Genomic DNA, 21948 nt, shown 5'->3' with positions numbered 1-21948 from the left:
AGTGAATCAGAGCAACAAGAAGAAAAAAGTAAAAATAAATAAAACAAGGATAATATAAGCAGCCTCTGGGCCAACTTCAGGTGTTCCTATATTTGGGAGTATAGGAAGGAGAAGGAGAAGAGGAAGAGCAAGAATTTGGAAATCTATTTGAAAAAATAATGAAAAAAACTTCCCTAATTTGGTAAAGTAAATAGATATGCAAGTCCAAAAAGCACAGTGAGTCCCAAACAAAATGGATGCAAAAAGGCCCACTCCAAGACACATCATAATTAAAATGCCAAAGATTAAAGATAAAAATTCTTAAAATCAGCAAGAGAAAAGCAGTTAGTTATCTACATGGGAGTCCCCATAAGACTACCAAATGATTTCTCAAAAGAAACTTTGCAGGCTAGCAGGGATTGGCAGGAAATATTCAAAGTCATGAAAAGCAGGGACCTACAGTCAAGATTGCTCTACCCAGCAAAGATATCATTTAGAATCAAAGGGCAGATAAAGAGCTTCCCAGACAAGAAAAAACTAAAGGAGATTATCATCACAAAACCATTATCATATTAAATGTTAAAGGGACTTATTTAAGAAAATAAGATCAAAACTATGAACAATAAAATGGCAATAAATACATATCTATCAACAATTGAATTTAAAAAACAAACTAAGCAAACAAGAAGAACAGAGACAGAATCATGGATACAGAGAGTGTTTTTATTGTTGACAGATGGGAGGGGGGTGTGGGGGAATGGGTGAAGAGGTGAGGGGATTAAGAAATACAAATAGTTAGTTACAGAATACCCATGGGGATGTAAAGTACAGTACAGGGAATGGGGTAGCCAAGGAACTTATACACATGACCCATGAACATGGACAGTGGTGTAGGGATTGCTTGAGGGTATGGATGGGGCTGGGTAGAGGGGGACGAAGGAGGAAAAGTTGGGACAACTATAATAGCATATTCAAGTTAAATAAATAAATAAATACTCATACAATTCAACAGCAAGCAACACAATCCTATTACAAAACGGGTAGAGGACCTGAAGAGACACTTCTCCCAACAAGGTATACAAACAGCCAACAGATATGTGAAAAGATGCTCAACTTCACTAGCTATTAGGGAAATGAAAGCAAAGCTACAATGAGATACCATCTCACTCCTGTTAGACTAGCTATTATTAACAAGACAAGTGCCCTGGTTGCTGTAGCTCAGTGGAGTGAGTGCTGACCTGTCAGCCATAAAGGTCGCTGGTTCAATTCCCAGTCAGGGCACATGCCTGGGTTGCAAGAGGTGAGTGGCAACCGATCAATGGTTCTTTCACACAATGCTGTTTCTCTCCCTCTCTTTCTCCCCCGCTTCCCCTCTCTGTGAAAATAAATAAAATCCTTCTTATGAAAGACAAGTAATAACAAGAGATTGTGAAGAAAACAGAACCATCTGGGCTCAGCAGTAATAAGTTGGGGCAGGGTGATCTGGGAAGGCCAGCTCCCTTTAATGTTGACTACCAGACTCAGCTGCCTCACCTCTGCATCTCCAGCGTTGTCACTGGGAATCTGCCTCTCCAATACTCAGGGCTGCAAATAGTGTGCTTAGCAGTCTGACCCTCACTGGGGCCTACTGCTAGCTCTGGGAGGGTGGGGGGAGGTGAGCACTGGGGGGGGCGAGGGGAGGTGGCCAGGCTCCATGGTTTGGCTTTGCTGCCTGACAATGGAAGCACCACACTGTGCTCTGTCTCTACCCCATCACTGGGCCAGCTGCAGTGTGTGCTGGCCACTCAGGCAGGAACACATACTACCTGACTTCAAGGGGAGAGGCCAGGGTAAGCTCTCCTGCCACCATTCTTCTGATGTCAAAAAAAAAAAAAAATGTATTTTTAAGTAAACAGTCCAAGGCACCTATTTTGAGTGACAACCAGGAATTCTTTAGTTTAATCCCAATAACAAGTTAACATTCTCAATGAAGAAAAGGTAGTCAAATAAGGTCACGATGCTCCCAGCTCAACTGTGTGTACTTAAGTAAGGGAGAGGGAAGGGGAAAAAAGGAAATCCAGAGAAAAGAGGAAATAGAATGAAAAACAGATGCCCTCCTATTTCCAAACTGGAAACTTTTTGTTGTTGTTGTTTATCTTTTGTAATCTGAACCAAAAACAGGAAGCAAATACAATTGCCTCCAAGTGACAACTCACAAAACTGGTGGCTGAAAGTTACACCAGTAGGTCCCTCTGGCTTGGAGCAGGGAGGAGGAGAGAGCCCTGGGCCTTTTGCCCCACCCTACACATGGTTGGGCCATAGGGTCTTACTGGCCATGGCACATTCCAATTTAGGTCTTGGCTGGAACTGACTGTGAATCTCTGGTCTTAGAGAACTCTCCTTGCATTAAAGCTCTGCGTGCGGTTTTCATATTCAATCCAATTTACAGTGCGAATTATGCAGAGGCTCTGAGGCCCAAGTGGAGTGGTGTTGTCAGTGGAAATTAGGCTCTTCCCACGGGATCACAAGGAAAGCATTCCAAGTACCCCTACACAGGAGACTGTGGTGTGGCAAAATCTATTCAAGTGGAAACAGAAGCTCCCCTTGGGTTTCCAATTTCCCATCTCCCTCCATTCTACCATGGAAAATCGGGGCCAGAAACAGTCGATTTCCAAAGATTCTGTGACATATTAACTCTCAGTTCAGTCCAGCATCCAGCTAGTTTAGCTGGTACTCCCAGATGCAAACAGTTGCTGTGCTGAGGTATTGAGGCCTCCTCCTGGAGCCTGTGTGTGGAATCTGCACGGCTATTGACCACATGGCTGCTGAGGCCACATGGCTATTCCCAGTCAGGGCACATGCCTGAGTTGTGGGCCAGGTCCCTGGTAGGGGACGCGAAAGAGGCAACCATACATTGATGTTTCCCTCTCTTTTTCCCTTCCTTCCATTCTAAAAATAAATAAATAAAATCTTTTAAAAAATTATCTTTTAAAATCTTTTTAAAAAAAGAAGAATACACTAACTGAAATGAAGAATAATTTACAAGGAATCAACAGTAGATTAGATGAAGCTGAGGATAAAATCAGTGATTTGGAATATAAGGAAGTAGAAAACACCCAATTAGAATACCAAAAAGCAAAAAGATTTCAAAAATTAGAGGATAATGTGAGGAGCCTCTGGGACAACTTCAAGAATACCAACCTTCACATCAAGGGAGTACTGGAAGGAGAAAAGAGAGAGCAAGAAATCAAAACCTGTTTGAAAAAAATAATGACAGAAAACTTTCTTAACCTGGTGAAGGAAATAGACATACAAGTCCAGGAAGCACTGATTCCCAAACAAGATGAACCCAAAGAGGCCCACACAAAGACACATCATAATTAAAATGCAAAAGGTTAAAGGCAAAGAGAGAATCTTAATCGTAGCCACTAGACCACAAAGCAGTCCTCAAAAAGAGAATCTTAAAAGCATCCAGAGAGCCCTGGTCAGTGTGGCTCAGTTTGTTGGAGCACCATCCCATAGACTGAAGGATCATGGGTTTGATTTCCAGTCAGGGCACATACCCAAGTTGGAGGTTTGACTCCCAGTCAGGGTGCATAGGAGAAGGCAGAAAATTGATATGTCTATCATTATTGTTTCTCTCTCTCTCTCTCAGCAATGAAAAAAAAAAGTCCTCAGATGAGGATTAAAAAAAAAGCAGTGAGAGAAAATTAGTTAGTTACTTACAAGAAAGCTCCCAGAAGACTGTCAGTTAATTTGTCAACAGAAACTTTGCAGGCAAAAAGGGACTGGCAAGAAATATTCAAAGTGATAAAAAGCAAAAACTTACAACCAACATTACTCTACCCAACAAAGCCATCATTTAGAATAGAAGAACAGATAAAGAGCTTTGAAGACAAGAAAAAGCTAAAGGAGTTCATCACCACCAAATCAGTATTATATGGAATACTAGAGGGTCTTTTTTAAGAAAAAGAGGAAGTAGAAATAAAAAATTTGAAAAATAAAATGGCAATAAATACATATTAATGATTGAATCTATAAAACAAAATAAACAAACAAGAAGACCAGAAACAGACTCATAGATACAGAGAACATTTTGTCAGTTGCCAACAGGAAAGGGGAGTAGGAGGATGAGTGAAAAAGGTAATAAATTAATAAGTACCAGTCGGTAGTTACAGAATGATGAGGGGGAGGTGAAGAGCAGCACAGAGTATATAGTCAATAACGTTCTAATAACCGTATGGTGGCAGATGGTTGTGAGATGTATTGGGATAAGTCAGTAAGTTATGTAATCTCTAATCAGTGGACTGTACACCTGAAACTAATATAATAATATATGTCAACTGCAATTTAAAAATAAAAATTATTTTTTTGAAACAGAAAGAAAAATAAGATTTTTGCAGATGTAATAAAATTAAGGATTTTCAGGTGGAGAGATTATCCTAGATATTTTGGGTGGGCCCTGAATTCAATCACAGGGGTCCTTACAAGGGAGAGGCAAAAAAAAAGAAAGTTCAGACATACCAAGAGAAGAAGGTGATACTAAGATGGAGCAGAGACAGGTATGAAGATGCTGTCTTAAACCTCAGAGTGGGGTGGACTGCAGCCCAAGAATGCCAGCAGCCACCAGGAGCTGGAAGAGGCAAGGAACGGATTCTCACCTAGAACCTCTGGAGGGAGCACAGCCCTGCTGTCACCTTAATTTCAACCCAGTGACACTGATTTAGGGCTTCTGGGCTCTAGAACTTTAAAAGAATAAATGTGTGTCCTTTTGAGCCACCCAGTTTATGGTAATTTGTTACAGCAGCCACAGGAAACTAATAACAATCAGATTTACCCAGAGAGCAAGCATCTATTTTGCCCAGTGGACTTTTGTAAGAAGGAGGGAGAGGAGAGGGAAAGATGGTGATCTTTTCCTTACTTTATTAATTTTGCTTTCATTTTTCAGGAGGTGTTCTGGCCACCTGCCCCCAAGTTGAGTCCAGCATCCCCACAAGACATTGGCCAAGATGGGTGGTGTTCCCTCTGGAGAGCCACATGTGTGAAGACTCGTCCTGGATGTTTGAAGATGACAGGGCTGACTATGTCATCTTCTCCTCTGGCTTTTTCACAGCACTACTCACTCAAGGCCCGTATTTTCAAGCTGGTCTACAGTAACACACTCGTCATGCATACACCACGGTCCCACCCTGCTTGGAGCTCATAATTCATTGAGTGTTGTCTCCATCAGTGACAGATATTTAAGGGGTCTCTATAGGAGGTAAAAAGGATGTAGTGATGGTGCATAATCCCCACTCTCAGGTAGTTTAGACTTAATTTGACTAGGCCAGAGCCCTGATCATCAATTTTACTAAAAAAAAAAAAAGGAAGAAAATGCACTAAAAAGTTATCATTGGTTGTTTCTACTTAAAATGATTGTTTTTTCCTTCTTTATTTTTTTTTCATTACTTCTATGATAAAAATACCTCACTGTGTTGGTACTATATATATATTTTTTAAAAATGTTTACTCTTGAGAGAGAATAAAAAGTAAAGGAAAAATAAAAGGCAGTATATTGTAAATTATTGATGAGATTTTAGGGTTTTAAAAGTGTTCTGACCCTTCTTATTAGCTGAGGGCCCTGGAAAGACTTTTCAGAAATGACAGAAGTTTAGTTGAACCTTGAAGAATGAGAATTATTTTGAGCTGTACCTCTGATTTTCCCATGGTAGAAGGGATAAGGGAGATCTTTAGGGTCTCTTTTCTCACTTTTTATTTAGTTTGTTGGGGTGCACAATTCTACAACACATCATCTATGTAATGTATTGTGTGTTCACCACCCAAAGTCAAGTCTCCTTCCATCATCATTTATCCCCCCATCTCCTCCTCCACCTTTCCCACCCCTCCCCCACCCCCTGGCAATCACCACACTGTTATCCAGGTCCAGGAGATTTTTCTCTTTTTTTTTTTTTCTGTTTTGTTCTATTCCTCCATCACCCCCATCCCAGAGAGCTGTCAGCCTGTACTTCATCTATGAGTCTGCCTCTATTTTTCTTGTTAGTTCATTCTGTTCATTAGATTTCTCATTCGAGAGAAATCATATATTACTTGTCTTTCTCTGTCTGGCTTATTTCACTCAGCATAATGCTCTCCAGCTTCATCCATGCTGTTCAGAAGGGTAACATTTCCTTCTTTTTGTGGCCAAGTAGTAGTCCACTGTGTAAATGTATCACAGCTTTTTTATCCCCTCATCTACTGATGGGCACTTGGGCTGCTTCCTATCTTGTAAACAATGCTGCAATGAGCATAGGGCTGCATGTATTCTTTCAAATCTGTGTTTTGGGTTTCTTCAGATAAATTCCCAAAAGTAGAATCACTGGGTCATAAGGCAGTTCCATTTTTAATTTTTTGAGGTAACTCCATACTGCTTTCCACAGTGGCTTCACCAATCTGCATTCCCAACAGTGCATGAGGGTTCCCTTTTCTCCACATCCTCACCAGCATTCATTGTTTGTTGATTTGTTAATGATAGTCATTCCGATAGGTGTGACATGATATCTTATTGTGGTTTTAATTTGCCCTTCTCTGATGACTAGTGACATTGAGCATCTTTTCCAATGTCTATTGGCCATCCGTATTCTTATTTGGAGAAGTGTCTATTCCAGTCCTTTGCCCATTTTTAAATGGATTGTTTGTTTTTTTGGTGTTCAGTTTTATAACTTCTTTATAAATTTTGAGTATGAACCTTTTATCAGATGTATGATTAGCAAATATGTTTTTCCATTCAGTGAGTTGTCTTTTCATTTTGTTGATGGTATCCTTTGCTGTGCAAAAATTTTTTTATTTGATGAAGTCCTATTTGTTTATTTTGTCTTTTGTTTCTCTTGCTTAAGGATATATATCACAAAAATATTACTATGAGGAATGTCTGAGATTTTACTGCCTATGTTTTCTTCTAAATTTTTATGATTGTGTGTCAAACGTTTAAGTCTTCAATCCATTTTGAGATTATTCTTGTGTATGGTGTAAAAACGTGGTCTGGTTTCTTTTTTTTGTTGTTGTTGCACATATCTCTCCAATATTCCCCTATAGAATAGACTATCTTTACCCCATTGCATGTTTTTGCCACCTTTGTCAAATATTAATTGACTATAACAGCATGGGTTTACTTCTGAGTTCTTTATTCTGTTCCCTTGATCTGTGTGTCTGCTTTTATGCCAGTATCATCCTGTTTTGATTACTATGGCCTTGCAGTAGTATTTTGATATAAGGTAACATGATTCCTCCAACTTCGTTCTTTTTTCTCAAGGTTGCTGTATCTTTTGAAAGTCTTTTTCCATATAAATTTTTGGAACACTTGTTTTAGTTCTGTGAAATACTCCATTGGTACCTTGACAGGAATTGAATTGAATCTATTGATTGCTTTGTGTAGTATGGATATTTTAATGCTGTTAATACTTTCTATCCATGAACACGGTATGTGCTTCCACTTATTTGTATCTTCTTCAATTTGTCTTCAGTGTCTTATAATTTTCCAAGTACAGGTCTTTCACCTCTTTGGTTAAATTTATTCCTAGGTATTTTTTGTGTCTGTGAAGCATGTGAATGGGATTGTTTTCTTAATTTTTCTTTCTAATAGTTCATTATAGGTATAAAAAATGCAACAGATTTCTGGATATTTATTTTGTATCCTGCTACTTTATTGAACCCATCATTTCTATTAGTTTTTTTGGTGGAATCTTTAGAGTTCTCTATATACAGTGTCATGTCATCTGCAAACAATGATAGTTTTACTTCTTTCATTCCAATTTGGATGCCTTTTATTTCTTCTTTCTTGTCTGATTGCTGCATCTAGGACTTCCAGTCCTATGTTGAATAAAAGAGGTGAAAGTGGACATCCCTGTCTTGTTCCTAATCTTAAAGAAAATGCTTTTAGTTTATGCAGTGGATTTGTCATATATGGCCTTTATTATGTTGAAGTAGGTTCCCTCTACTCCCACTTTGCTGGGAGATTTTTAAGTCATAAATGGGTACTAGATTTTATCAAATGCTTTTTCTGCATCTATTAATATGATAATGTGGCTTTTATCCTTTGTTTAATTTATGTGGTATATCACATTTATTGATTCGCACATATTGTACCAATGTTGCATCCCTGGAATAAATCTTACTTGAGCTCTCTGGGTTGTCTTCTATGAGTACAACTCCCATCATTAGTGCTCCACCCTCATGACCTAATTATTCCAGAAGCCCTACCTCCTAATTCCAACACATTGGGGTTAGGATTTCAACATGTAAATTTGGAGGAACACAAACATTCAGTTCATAGCACCCTGGATTCCAAGTGGTTTAGGATTGCTAACCCAGTCATTAGGTAATGATGAATTTCTCAACACAGTGTCAAAGCTGGGGACACATCAGCTCAGAAAATGTTACCTATAAATAAGTCTGGTCTTGCAGTAACCTAAATTATCCAACCCTGCTCCAGTATCTGGACCTACCCCATTCTCCCCAAGCCCGTGTTTCTACTATGCAGGTCTTCAGAGCAGACCTGATCTCTCTCCTATCTGGCCCTTGTGCCACGTATTTTCTATACCTGGAACATCCTTTCTCTCTTCCCAGCTTCATTCCATCCCTACTACTTCATTCCTCATTGGATTAACTTCTATTCATGTTCTAATGTCCAGCTCAAACATCACCTTCTCTGGGGAAACTTTCCAAACCATACTTCCCCCATTTTGCCCCTGTAGCAACTTAAGCAGATTCTTGTCTCTCAATCATCCTGTGGTGTCACAGTCTGATCATTATTGTCATTCTCTCTAGACTTTGCACTCCTTGAAGCCACCCCTGTCTTTGAGCCCAATGTCCAAATATACTGGGAATTCCATTGTAAAGAAAGGAAGGAGGGAGGAAGAAAGAATTTTGTTTGTCTTTTACTTGTAATTCTCCCGATCATCTGACGAGTTTAGTAAAAATTACTTCAACACCAGATATGCTGCAACCTCTTTTCATTCATGTATCTTTGAACACTTTTGACCTGTGGGTTCAGGTAGCCACATGGTTCATTTAATAGCACATCCAAATAATGTATCAACTGAAATGAGTTGTCTACTAAAATAGTTTAATTGGTATTAATCAATTAAGAATCATTGTAATGTGCCCCGCTGGTAGATTCAGATTTCTTCATTTTCAATACCAGTTTCAGCACTTAGTAACTGTATGACCTTGGGCAAATTACATAATCTCTTTGAACTTCAACAGATTTATCAGTAAATTGTCCATAGAGATATCTCCCTGACAGCATTGCCAATGGTATGAAATAACAATATGTGAAAGACCTAACCGATAGTGACCACTTGACATATGTTTGTTCTTTTCTCTCCAGGGCCATCATGACCAGATTGCTGGAGGGTAGGGAAGCTGGGGAAGGAGTGTGAAAACTGGCAGGTGTGGGCAAGTACTCCTTAGTCATCAAGCACTCATTGTAAACCCTGTGATTTAGGTGAAGAAACTTAAATAATTCTCACAGCAACACTTTAAGATTCAGTTTTGAGAGATTCAGTAACTGTCTCTTCTTTTTAATTTAAAAATTTAAAATATTTCATTGAGGTAACTGGTTAATAATATTCTATAAATTTCAGGTGTACAATATTATAATTTGATATTTGTATACATTATCGCATGCTCACCACCAAAAGTCTAGTTTCTATTCATCACCATATATTTGACACCTTTTTACCCATTTTGCCTTTCCCCATCCCCCTTCCCCTCTGGCAACCACTATTATGTTGCTTGTGTCCAGGAGTTTGTCTGTGTTTTGTTTAGTTGGTTCATTACTTTTTTTATATTCCATACATGAGTGAAATCATACGATAGCTCTTTGTCCTTTTCTGTCTGACTTATTTCACTTAGCATAATACCCTCAAGATCATCCATATTGTCATAAGTGCAATATTTAATCTCTTTGTGGCTGAGCAATATATATATACAAATATATATATACTTCTCTTTATTGTTTAACTGTGTTTTTACATTACAGTTTACATTCAGGATTATTCTGTATTAGTTTCAGATGTACAGCATAGTAACTAGACAGTCATGTACTTTACAGAGTGGTCCCCTCAGTATCTCAAGTATCTACCTGACCCAAACGCAGATGTTACGATATTACTGACTATATTCCCTATGCTATAATTGACATCTTGGTGACTAGTTTGAAAGTACAGATTTGTACTTCTCAATCCCTTCAAGTTTTTTACCCAGCCCCCAACTGCCTTCCCCTTGTCAACTCAGCCTGTGCTCTGTGAGTCTGTTTCTATTTTTTTTTATTACACATGTAGGTGAAATCATATGGTATTTGTCTTTCTCTGAGTGATTTATGTCACTTAGCATAATACCCTCTAGGTCCATCTGTGCTGTCACAAAGGGTAAGATTTCCTTCTTTTTTACGGCCACGTAGTATTCCATTGTGTAAATGTACCACAACTGTTTTATCCTCTCATCTATTGATGGGCATGTTGCATTTTAAAATTTTACCTGTTTAGTAGCATGTGTCCCTCCCCTCACCCTGCTCCTCCACACACATATCTCTCAGGGCCAGGGGGGAGACCCTGAGGAAGCGTTTGCCAGTTTTCATGGTATAAATGCTCCCACCACAGCTGATCTCCACCTACTAATGGTATAACAACTGACTCCAGGCATTCCTGAAAATTTAAGGGTAGACTCTCACCAGCTAACTGAGCTGGCTCTGACATGCCCACTGCCTGTCTTAATGCTGCCCTCACTCACTGTGCTTCAGCTTCTCTGGTCTTCTTCTCAATCGTCTGAGTGCTCCTGCCCTACAGCCTTTGCGTTTGCTGTGTCCTCTTCCTAAAACTCTGTCCCTCCACATGCTCATTTGGCTGCCTCCTTCTTGTCATTCAGATTTTAGCTCTGATGTCCCATCCACATAGGTGACCTTCCTTAGCCACTTTTGCTAAAGGGGCTGTCCACTCTCGGTCACTCTCTAGCACATCATCCTGTTTTTCTTTCTTTATAGCACTTATCATTGTATGGACTTTATATTTACTTATCTACTGCCTGTCTCTTCCTACTAGAATGTAGGGTTCTTGGGAACTGGGACTCTATCCTATTAATTTCTGTGTCCTCAGCTCACAGTAGGTGCTCAGTGAATAATTGTTGAATGAGTGAATTTGTTCAAGTTCACATGACTAATAAGGAAGAAAGTAGAAGTCAAACATACAGCCCATACTGTTGAACTCTGTGTTGCCTCAAATTATCCTCAGGTGGCTTATACAATAGTCTGGAGTACAGAAGAGTTGTGTAGCCACAGTGCAAAGAGATCCTATATGCGCTGCTGGTAGGAAGATAAGTTGGTAGAACTACTTTGGCAAACATTTCTGCATCAACTCCTAAGCTGAAGATGACCCAACCATTCTACTCCTAGGATATACCCAAGTGTTATTCCTGCATGTGTACAGCTGGAGATATATAAAGAGTGTTCATAGCATTAAAATCATAAAGCAAAAACTTGGAACTAATTCAAACATGAATACACAGGAGAGTTGACTACGATACAGCAATAAAACCAATGAATTACCCAGTATTAAGCAGTATGTATACACCTTTGCCATACACTATTCAACAAAAATGGTAAATCCTCAAAATTTACAAACAGCATTATACTCTTATTATTCTAAAAACATCTTTTAAAAATTAAAGTAATACTCATGAGGATGACTTATAAATTCAATAAAGTTATATGAATAGAAAACAGAATGGTGAACATAGGACACGGGATGAAGACACCTGGGTATGGAGGCAGGGGATGGACTTGTTGATTGGGGAGCGGTCCTCTGGTAAGACATGGTTATTGTCCTAACTTGTTTTAGGTAAAGGGTTTGTATGTGCTTCTTGTATTATTAAAAATGAACTGATTAAACAACCAGCTAAATAGCTAAAATTGAACCATATGTGAACCATGAGTTATAACTGATCTAATTCTACCATCCAAGGTCTAATCACAAAGAAAGTGCTGGAACAACTGCCATGAGAATGGGAGAGCAGTGCACAGGTAAAAGAAACCAGCTCCATGAAGCCCTCAGCAAACATCTGGGACCTGGCTTGGTGCTTTCATATTTGTGATTCACTTAATCGTCACAAAAACCCTATGAGGGCCCTGGCTGGTGCAACCCAGTTGGTTGGAGCATTGTCCCATAACACCAAAAGGTTGTGCGTTCAATTCCCAGGCAGTGTTCATATGGGAGGCAAACAATTGATGTTCCTCTCTTTCTCTCTGACCCTTCCTCTCTCTCTAAAATCAATAAACATATTTTTAAAAACCTTATGAGATACATATTACTTCCATTTTAAAGATGAGAAACTGAGGTATATTATTTTGCTTACTTTCCCAAATCTGTAACCCAGTCCTAGAATAGGACTTGTCACAAAGTGTAACTAAGCACTTTCTATGGCAGTCTGGGTAGAGGAGAGGGCAGCCAACTGAATGGGAGTGAGGGGCGGGCAGCAACAGGCACTTTCAATATTTTAATTTCCAGAATGTGGATGGAAGAAATGTCACTTCCAGAGTGTTATTCTGCCTGTGACTTGGCATAACAAAAGTTTCACTCATTTTATAGGTTATCAGTATTTTGTATTTACATTACATATCATGCATGATTTGGAAAAATAAGATCAATGTACACCGTTCCACAAAGATTCACTAAATTGCATTTTCTTACTTTTTAAAGAGAAATATTCAAAAATTTTATTTTGCAACCTCTGAGACCACTCTTTTTTTTCCAGGTTTTAAAAATAACATTTATTGTCAAAAAGTGAACATGTGCATAATAGGAAACTGAAAAACACAGAAGCAAAGAGCAAAGTTGTCCACAATCACAAGCAGCTCACGAATCGATGTGTTCTTCTAGGTCCCATGTGTGTACCGACAAAACTGAGCATCTGCTTTTATGTAATTAAGATCATACAATTATGTTTCCTGCTTTTTCACATTTCAAAGTCCCAAAGGTACATGTGTATTTTTGTTACCAGATGGAGACCTGGCCTGAGTGGGTCTGCCTGGGACCAGCTGTCGTGTGTGGGTTCTTGACTTTGTGTAGGAAAGATTCCACAACATGAGTCCAGGTGGCTACGAGGGTACATTTATTAAAGCTGGAGACAGTGAAACAAGGAAGGGCTCAGCATAGAGGAAGCAACAGGGGAGCCCAGGCTGGGCTGCCTTGGCTCACTGGGAAGCCAGAGAAAAGGGGACCTTGGGGACAGGTTCAGGGGATCAGCTTGGGACCAGTGCCACTGCCCATTGCTCCCTTGGTTGCAAGTCTCCTGAGGGCTTTTACAGTTTAGGAGATGCACACCTGTGGGGGAAGGAGAGCAGGAAGGGAATGGATCAGGCTGCTCTCCAGAGGGAGGGAACACTGGGTCCTTTGTCTTGAGGCTTTTAACTCTCTCTTGCTGGTGGGAATCTCCTGTCTCTAGGGAAGACTGCAGCAGATTATGCATCAGTTCTCCAGGTGCACCCTTTCAGTTTATTGCGCTCCACTGATTGGCCAGGGCTGGACAGGGCGTCATTGCAGCTGGTCCTGGGATTGCCCACCTGGTTTTGCTGCTTTTCTGGGCCTGCAGCTAAAATACAACTGAGGCCTTGATGTTGCCTCCAGGGAAGTACCTCTGTATCTGGCTGTAAATTGCTCAGCTGGTTTGTTCAGCTACTGGTCTCAGTTTCCCTATTCCACTCGCCAAGGAATTCTCCTAGCTTCTTACTGTCCTGCCTCATTTTGATAACCAAGAATACACTACACCAGCTGAATCTGGAAGAAAATATATATATAATTCTTCCTTTTTTGGTGACAAAAAAAATTAAGAAGAGACAAAAATGGAAACAGTCCTCTAGATAAAGATATTGGCAGAGTTACAATTAAAATACCACATTCCCTTAATGTTCAATTAAGAATGAGACATAAAGCAGCAAAGTACACAAAGTGTAATGCTTCTAAGAGAATTCACTATCTGATCTATACTTTAAAAATATTAGCCTGGAAGCAAGTTTCCACTGAATTACCTAACATGTGTTCCTACAGTATAGCCAACAGAGAGGCACACGCATCAATGGTAATCATGAGAATGTAAACACAAACACGCCAGCAGACACCCCTGCCTCCATACTTCCTTCTACCCCTCCGCTGCCTACCCGGAGCAGTCCTGATGTCCAATTCTCAGCGATTACATTGTTTCCACTCTTTTAAATCAAGTTTTTCCTCCGTATCTAGGTTTTCATATCTACTTAATTCTATTCTATTTCTTAGAAACAAAATTTCCCCTTATGCTGCCCGTACAGTTCATTTTGTATGAAAAAAGGAAGTTGTGTGAGAAGAGGAAAAAACTGTTTTTAGTGCGAGCTGCTTACTTCACAACACCTCTGTTGTTATGTGGCAAGTCTGGGACACCCACACACACCCTGGGGCAGGGAGGCCTTTACAGGGGGAAACGTGGACAAAGGAGTGACTCCTATGAGCATTCCAGAATAGACAACCTGGGATTTTTATTCAGAGATAGGCAAAACAGAAATAAAAATAGACACCCTCCCACCTCTCTTGCTTTTGCAATTGGGAGAAATCTTAATTTCTCATTGTGTGTGAAAAATATAAACCACTTATCGGTGTGATGCTGCAAACTTGTTTCAGCCTTAGCTCTTCCTGCCGTGTGGCCTGGCTACCCGCTGGCAGCCATGGAAACTCTGCCCTGCACCTCCTCCGTCCCCAGCACTGTGCGAACCCACCAGGGGCGGATTCCAGACTTTGAAGTGGTCACCAACCTTCAGGTGCTTAGATCGGGTACAACCATGTGCCAGGACAGGGCAGGAATGACATACGTTTTTTATCTTAATTCAATTTAATTTAGATCTAATTTCATAAAACATTGTGTGAGTTTAAAGTGTACAGCATGTTGATGTGGTACATTAATACTGCCATACCGGCAATCGCAGCACTCTGAGTCCCGTAATTATAATTTCCTCTAATGGCGGGAACCACTCCCTGTGTAGAAGACCCTTCTCCACTTTCCCCAACCCACCCCCATCTGTCCTTCCTTCTCAGCAATTTCATCCCTCTCTCACCTGCTCCATTCCTCCTTACTTTCCTTTTTATTAAATTATGGTCTCTCAAACTAAACTGGGCATTAAAGACCACCTGGTACAGTGTTTTTCAAAATGTTTTTTGATCCTCTACCAGGGATGTCCAACCCACAGCCCTCGGGCTACATTCAGCCCAGGATGGCTGTGAGTGCAGCCCAACACAAAATCGTAAATTTACGTAAAACGTGATGCAATATTTTTCTGATTATGGGTCACAATGTATTTAATGTGTGGCCCAAGACAACTCTTCTTCCAGTGTGGCCCAGAGATGCCACAAGTATGGACACTCTCACACCATCTTCCTACAGGAAACCATCCATACAGCTGGTAAAGTATACCTGCTCTGAAAAGAGGAGACGTTCCAATGCCTTACCCACTTAATCCAGGTGAGTGACCCCAACCCCCGCCCATAATGAGTCCCTGGTCAAAGTCCTAGGAATTCCCAGCCTAAGCCAGCCCCTCGTGTGGCAGGTGAGGAAGCTGAGACCCAGAGAGGGACAGAGAACATGTTTAAGTCACAGTCAACACGGTCCCCAGGTTTGGAACCCCCTCATGCTCTTTCCTTTCTTTCCTTACCACAGGGTTTCCAAATCTTCGGGCTGGGAGGAATCCCTTTGAAGTGTGGGAGCTAAAGTCATTCCCAGGGTTCAAACACTACCTCCATTTGCCAAGGCCACATCCCAATCCTAGGACCAGGGACCTTGTGCAGAGCTTACTGCCTGTCCTTAATGTGGTCTTGTGGACTTTCCCCAAGGGCCCAGGGGAGAAGGAAGACAGAGGACACACTTTAGAAATCAGGAGTTCAGTTAACTGGGCATGTGCTGGATGTCTCTGTGCCTGCTTCAGAAGGGCTAACAACAAGAAAAGGGCTGGGGTGAGTGGGGGTGCAGTTAAACAGAGCTCGTAAGACATGACCCACTGCGGGGGCTTTGGGGGAGTTGTATGTGGCAACCTGCTTTCCCTTCCCTTCGGAGGAGGCAGCTCCAGGCACACCTTCAGCTCCCTCACTCCGCCAGGCCCCTCCTGCATCACTCCCCCTCCTACAGTCAGATAGCCCGTCAAATGCATAGTCACTTCTCTCTTGTAAAATAACAATATGGACATTTACGAAGCTTCCTCTAGCTTTTACAGGTCAGTGCAATTAAAACACAATGCATTTTCACTGTCAGCCCCACTCCCTCTTGCAAAACAAATGGCAAGAGCCTGAGTGCTGGCCCTGAGCTGGAGAAAGGCAGCAGAGTCCGGCTGGGACTACTATGAACGTGGCCCAAACAAAGCAGGTCCCATCTAAGGTGTTTGGCTTTCCCTGGTGCTTTTCCTAGGCTACCTAAAACTATGTTTATTTCTTCACAGTTTGTCTAGAGGGAGAAATAGGTCAGGGTTCAGAAGGGCACCCCAAGATGTGCCTCTGTGGTATGCTGATTGTTTTGAGCTTAAGGCAACTTTAGCTCTAGCTGTAGGCTCAAGAGAAACTTCTGCCTCATCTTAACTACCTAGAAGAATTTGAGTAAGGGGCCTTGCCCATAGTAAGAGATTATCTATTGGGGAGGGCAAGCTTGTAATTACTGGACATCTGCTCTTCTCATTGTCCGGCAAGGACCCTTTGAGGCCCTCAGGGCATCATACCTGCACTCAGGATGTCTTAGTGACTCATTTTCCAGTTCTGTCTTTGAACCTCCTGCAAGTGGGGTCCCTCTGACTCTCTCCTGTACGCAGGGTTCCCATGCCTGCAAATGGGATAAATTGGGTTATTTTCTCTTGCTAATCAGCCTTATGTATATTTTATTATTAGTCCAGCTGAAAGAAACTTGAGGGTAGAGAAAAGTTTCTTCCTCCCCCACAAAGATGGTTTATTCAGTTTTTCTGGAGAAACAGAGATCCAGCAATTTTGTCAAGGGGCATGAAAGGAGTCAAAAGGCAACCAAGTTATTTTAATGGTTGGCATCTCTTCATCATAATAAAAATAGTAGTAAATGGTTGTTTAAATCCTGTTTTGTTTTGTTTTTTAAGAGTTCAAATCCTGGTTCTCCCACTCACTAGCCGTATGATCTTGGACAAAATACTTGACCTCTGTCTGCCTCAATACTATTTGTAAAGTGACCAATGATCATATAGTAGTACCTAAGTTATTGCCTTGTTGATAGAGTAAATGAGTTATATGTGTAAGAACCTAAGAACAGCACTAGCACACAGTAAGTTCTCAATATATTTGAGTTATTATTTGTGTAGTGCTTATGGCTTACAAAGAGCTTCCAAGATCCTGACCTTAAGCCCAGGCATTTGGAAGAAATTCAGAATATTGGGTAAGGTCCAGCGTCCTTTATGAACACATCCCAAGGAGGAGTCTACTAGGTATTGTTTCCCATCCCAGTTCTGTCTCTTTGTGCCGTGCCCTGGAAAAGCCCTCCGCAAGGCTCCAGCACACTTCCTCTACTGTGGCAGAAACTCCCACCCAGGAAGCACGGACTTTCCCTTATCTGTTACATAGCAAACGGAGACAAAACTATGCACATTGTTGCTTAAGCCTCACTAGTCCTTATCTCCCCACTTTCAAATACCACTGGATATTTTTTGGAAAACCAATTCTGAGCTAAGAGATTTAAACTGTGTCATTTCCCCTGGCAAAACTCTTAGATGCCTTATAAAGCAACATTAGAAAGCTGCTTATGAATGCTGGTCATCACTCCTCCCCCTCACTCCATAAAGAGAAAGGAGCTGACGTGTTGTGGAGAACCCAGTGCGTGTATAAGGCACTAGGATGCATACAGAGGAGACATGGGGCTGCTGGAGGCAGAAGCAACTTGCCCAGAGCACCAGCAGGTAAAGGCTCTAGCTACGCACTTAGCAGCACTATGACATCAGCCCCTCTGAGCTGAGTTTTCTCATCTATAAAATTAAGATAATAATCATACCCATTTCATAGGGCCCTTGTAAAAATTCAACGAGTTAATTCATTTCTTATGTTCAGCACAACAGCTGACACATATAAGAGTCTGATAAATGTTAGGTTTTGTGGGTAAAAGAGGGCCACATACTAGACCCGACAAACTCACAGGAGGCCTGCAAGGGAGCCTTACAAACTCAGAAACCAAAGGAAACACAAAGGATGGTCTGAAATTAAAACTTTCTAACTAAAAGCAGTTCATGGTGGGTAGTCATGTCTTAGGCTGGTATTTTTCCCTAACAAAGGTCAGTCTTTACCTTAGCTGAGCCTGTTGTCTTTTTGTATCTAAGATAACATAGCTTTGGAATGTCAAATTTCCTTTTTCTGGACCCCTCAAAGTACAGGCACTGCACCAGAGAGGAGACCACAAACCCCCTCACTGTTATCATGTTCATTGTTAACTGTTAAAAGTATGTGTTTATCATTTTACCTTTTATCCAATCCCAGAGGTTCACTCCCCCTCCATTTTTGCTTTCTCCCTCCTCCCTAATCTCTCCCCAGTGGATTTCATGGTAGCCCCCTTAGGCCACCTCTTTTGGATGTAATGTTCAACATAAGGTACTAAACTGCCATTCTCTGGAGCATTTCTTAGTTCGTAGAGATTTTGCTTCCTGGCAACTGTCGTCAGTTTGGCTCAAATAAACTCACCAAGAATTCTCTGCAGGTTCAAATGTTTCTTACGTTGACAGTTTTATTATCATTACCTGAAAAAGAGGACCAGCTAGGGTTTACTCTGTGCCTTTTCCATTGCAACAAAGGGGCCCCCTGTCCCTGACTGAGGAAAATAAGTTTATCTCCAAATGCAAGAGCCTTAACCGCTCCCAGCCCAGCTCCTGGTGTGGGGCGTGGGGGAGTGGGTTGGGTAGGAAATCCATCATATTTGAGGTGGCAATGACTTTGTCCAACCTAGGAAGCAATTCACTTATTCCTCACTGCTGACCAGTGATGATCTAGTCTTTGTCTGGACCCCTTTTATTGATCGGGCACTGAGTCTCTGATGACATGTGAATACTGGTACAGTTAGTAAGTGTGGTTTCTCCTTCCCTGCTCCCTCCACCCTCCTTCCACTTCCCACTTCCTCTCTCCTCGTCCTTCCTCCTTTCATCTTCTCCTCCCTCTTCCTCTTTCAGCCCCGTCCTCCCCCTTTCCACTCCCCGCCCAGGCCCGACAGCCTGAGGTCCCACTCTTTGCCCTGACGTCACCATCTCAGTCTCGGAGAGTGTGGTAGGTGTTCATTGTGGCGGCGTGTCCGGACGAGGGAGTGAATTGGCCTTCAATGGCTGTAACAATCCTCTAGGTTGTGCAGGGTCTTTCGGAAGCAGAACCTTTTAACTGGGCCGCTGGCTTGGCCTTCTAGTTCATTAATGTCATCCATCAGTTCGCTCAGTTTCCATTATTAACCCCATCTAGGACCTCAGGAAACTGCAACTGGGTTGATGCGGTGCCTTGAGGCCCAGGCGGCCCTCTGTGCAAGCCCTGGAGAAGGCAGGGGCGCTGGGAGCTGCCCTCGGATGCAGACGCCCACGGGGCAGCCTCCGGGGTTGAACGCCAGCCTAGGAGCAGGAACTCCGCCGCGGGCCCGCCTCCAGCTGCCCCGGCGCGCGGCCGCTTTAAGAGAGGGGCGGGGCCGGCCCAGGCCAGGAGGCCAGCCCACAGGCTCCTAGTCCTTTTTGATCCATTCAAAAATTACTCATTGCAAATTCCCGGACTGCTGCGGGAGGAGAAGGAAGGGGGCGGAGGAGCTGACCTGCTGCGGGCCCCGCGCTGGGCGCCTGGGAGGCCCGAGCCGCTGCGCCGGCCGGCCGGAGCCGCTCGCGGGCTGTCTGGCTCTGGGGGCCTCACCAGGAAGCGGCCGAATTGCACCACCCGCAGAGCTCCGCGCGCCGCCTCTCGCCGGCCCTCGGCCCCGAGGCACGCCCAGCCCCAGCCCCGGCCAGTGTCCCCGGCGATGGCTGGCCGCTGAGCATGGCACAGTACGGCGCCCCCAGCCCGCTCGGCATGGCCGCGCGGGAGGAGCTGTACAGCAAAGTCACCCCGCGGAGGGCCCGCCAGCAGCGCCCCGGCACCGTCAAGCATGGATCTGCGCTGGACGTGCTCCTGTCCATGGGCTTCCCCAGAGCCCGCGCGTAAGTGCCGGTGCTCGCAGCCTTCTCACCCGTCCCGCCCCAGGGCCGGCCCTCGGCTTCGCTCCGGCTCGCCTCCCGCGCCTGCAGTCCGGGCGTCGCGCGCCCCGCTGCCCACGTCCTGCTGGGGGCGGTTGGGGCGCCGGAGCCGGCGCTGGAGCCGGCGCTCACGCCTTCGCGCTGGGCGCTGGGCGGGGGCTTGCTGGGGCTGCCTAAGGGGAGGCATGCCTCAGGGCGAGGGCACCGGGTTCGAGTCCGGTTACCTTGCCCAGCGCCAGGCCTCCGCCGTGAGGCTAAGCCGGTGTCTCGCGGACCCTGGGGAGGCGGGCCGCACCGGGGATTCAGGGACCCTCTGGATCCGGAGCGCTAGCCTGGCTTGGGATCCTCTCGCTGGCTGGGTAAGGGACGGGGACCGCCGGGGAGGCCGGCCCTCGCACTGCAGCGGCTTCCAGCTCCGGATGCCGCACTCCGGTTCCGTCTCCCTCCGGAGTAGGAGGGGCGGGAGCGTGGGTGCTGCTGCGTATTCATTGATAGGGAGGAAGGAAGGAGGAGAAGCAATTCCTCCAGGGGACCTGGGTTCTCGGTTCTCGTCAGTGGTGACGGCAGCGCGGACGTCTGGGGGTGCGAGAGAGTAAGGAGGGGGCGCTGTCCTCCTTCATCCTTCTTCCCCCTGGAGGGTGGGGTAGGCAGGCAATGACAGAGAGGGTGCAGGTGGCCGCCCCTGCAGCCTGCTGCGAAGAGGCCCGTTCGCCAGCAAGAGGCAGCAGGAGCCTTCTGAAGCCGGGCATCAGAGGTGGTGGGGCTGGAACCTCGCCTAGGAGGAAGCCAAGGCCGTGGCTGGGCCATTCTTCCTTGGTTGCCTAAAGATTTCTCAGGTGGGGGGTCACACTGCCTGGGATCCTGTGGCGCTGCTTCTTTGAATTGCATCCCCTGAACGGGGGGAGTTGGGCAAACTTTATTAAGGAAGGGCGAGGTAGTGAAAGTTATTTTCTCCCCCATTGTTCAGGTGTCCCTTCCCTGGCCTCTGGGCAAGCCTCTTTGTTCTTTACTAACCTGGCCATTACCTCTTAATCCAAGCAGACCCCTAGTGTTTCATCCCTCCCAGCCTGCTTTAAAGGCCTGAAATGGGCCGATATACCTCTGTCTCCTACTAGCTGCCAAGCACTGGGGCTGCCCAGTTGCTGATGCCGGAGTTGCAGAGAGAGGATGTGGGCTCTGCAGGGGTATATCAAGTGTGGGTGCTGCCGGGTTAGGTCCTTCCTATGGATGATGAATGTGCACAGCTCTCCTTAGGAAAGGGACGTGGGGGCCCGGCGTTTGCTGGACAGTGCTGCAGAATTAGCACAGTCCAAGACATTTTCTCTTTGAGAAATGGGGCCAGTGCTAGGACCTAAATAGTTTAATTAGGGGTAGAAGCACTTAACTACTCAGACCATCATGTGGTCTGACTTTTCAGACTGACTTTAAGGGTCCTGGAGGCCTTGTCCATGTCCTGACACATTAGGATGATGGTCAAAATTAGCATAATTTTGACTTGTTCAGCCCCTGAGATCTCAAAATAGCTAGCATTTACTGAGTACTTACTATGTACAGTACTAAGCACTTTACGTATTAGTCATCTTACTGTCCCAGCCATGCAATGAGAAAGGTAACTATACGCCCGTTTTATGAATTGGGAAACAGGATGAGAGAGGTCACAGAGCTCATTGAGTGTCACAGCAGTAAGCAGTGAGTTTGGGATTCAAACCCAGGCAGTGTGTTCAGCATAAGCCTCATATCCAGGGCCAGGGTATAAC

The 21948-nt window shown here is 43.7% G+C and overlaps 1 protein-coding gene and 1 long non-coding RNA gene across 2 annotated transcripts in view; one reads left to right on the top strand and one right to left on the bottom strand.

Moving 5' to 3' along the window:
* Positions 1-16479: 16479 nt before the first annotated feature.
* On the bottom strand, positions 16480-19491 carry LOC123479442 (uncharacterized). Its single transcript, XR_006655056.2, has 3 exons — positions 19232-19491; positions 18678-18733; positions 16480-16812 (listed from the first exon to the last, which is right to left on the bottom strand). It is a non-coding gene; the product is annotated as an uncharacterized lncRNA (long non-coding RNA).
* Positions 19492-19753: 262 nt separating this feature from the next.
* The window catches only part of UBASH3B (ubiquitin associated and SH3 domain containing B), a 155279-nt gene continuing 153084 nt past the window's right edge, over positions 19754-21948 (top strand). Inside the window, exon 1 of the mRNA XM_024557353.4 lies at positions 19754-20155. Coding sequence (XP_024413121.1) covers positions 19995-20155 — 161 coding nt within the window. The 5' untranslated portion in view covers positions 19754-19994. The remainder of the gene's footprint in view (positions 20156-21948) is intronic.

This window comes from Desmodus rotundus, chromosome 7, assembly GCF_022682495.2.
Source record: "Desmodus rotundus isolate HL8 chromosome 7, HLdesRot8A.1, whole genome shotgun sequence".
Classification (NCBI taxonomy): Eukaryota; Metazoa; Chordata; class Mammalia; order Chiroptera; family Phyllostomidae; genus Desmodus; species Desmodus rotundus.
This window is presented reverse-complemented; position numbering and strand designations above follow the sequence as displayed.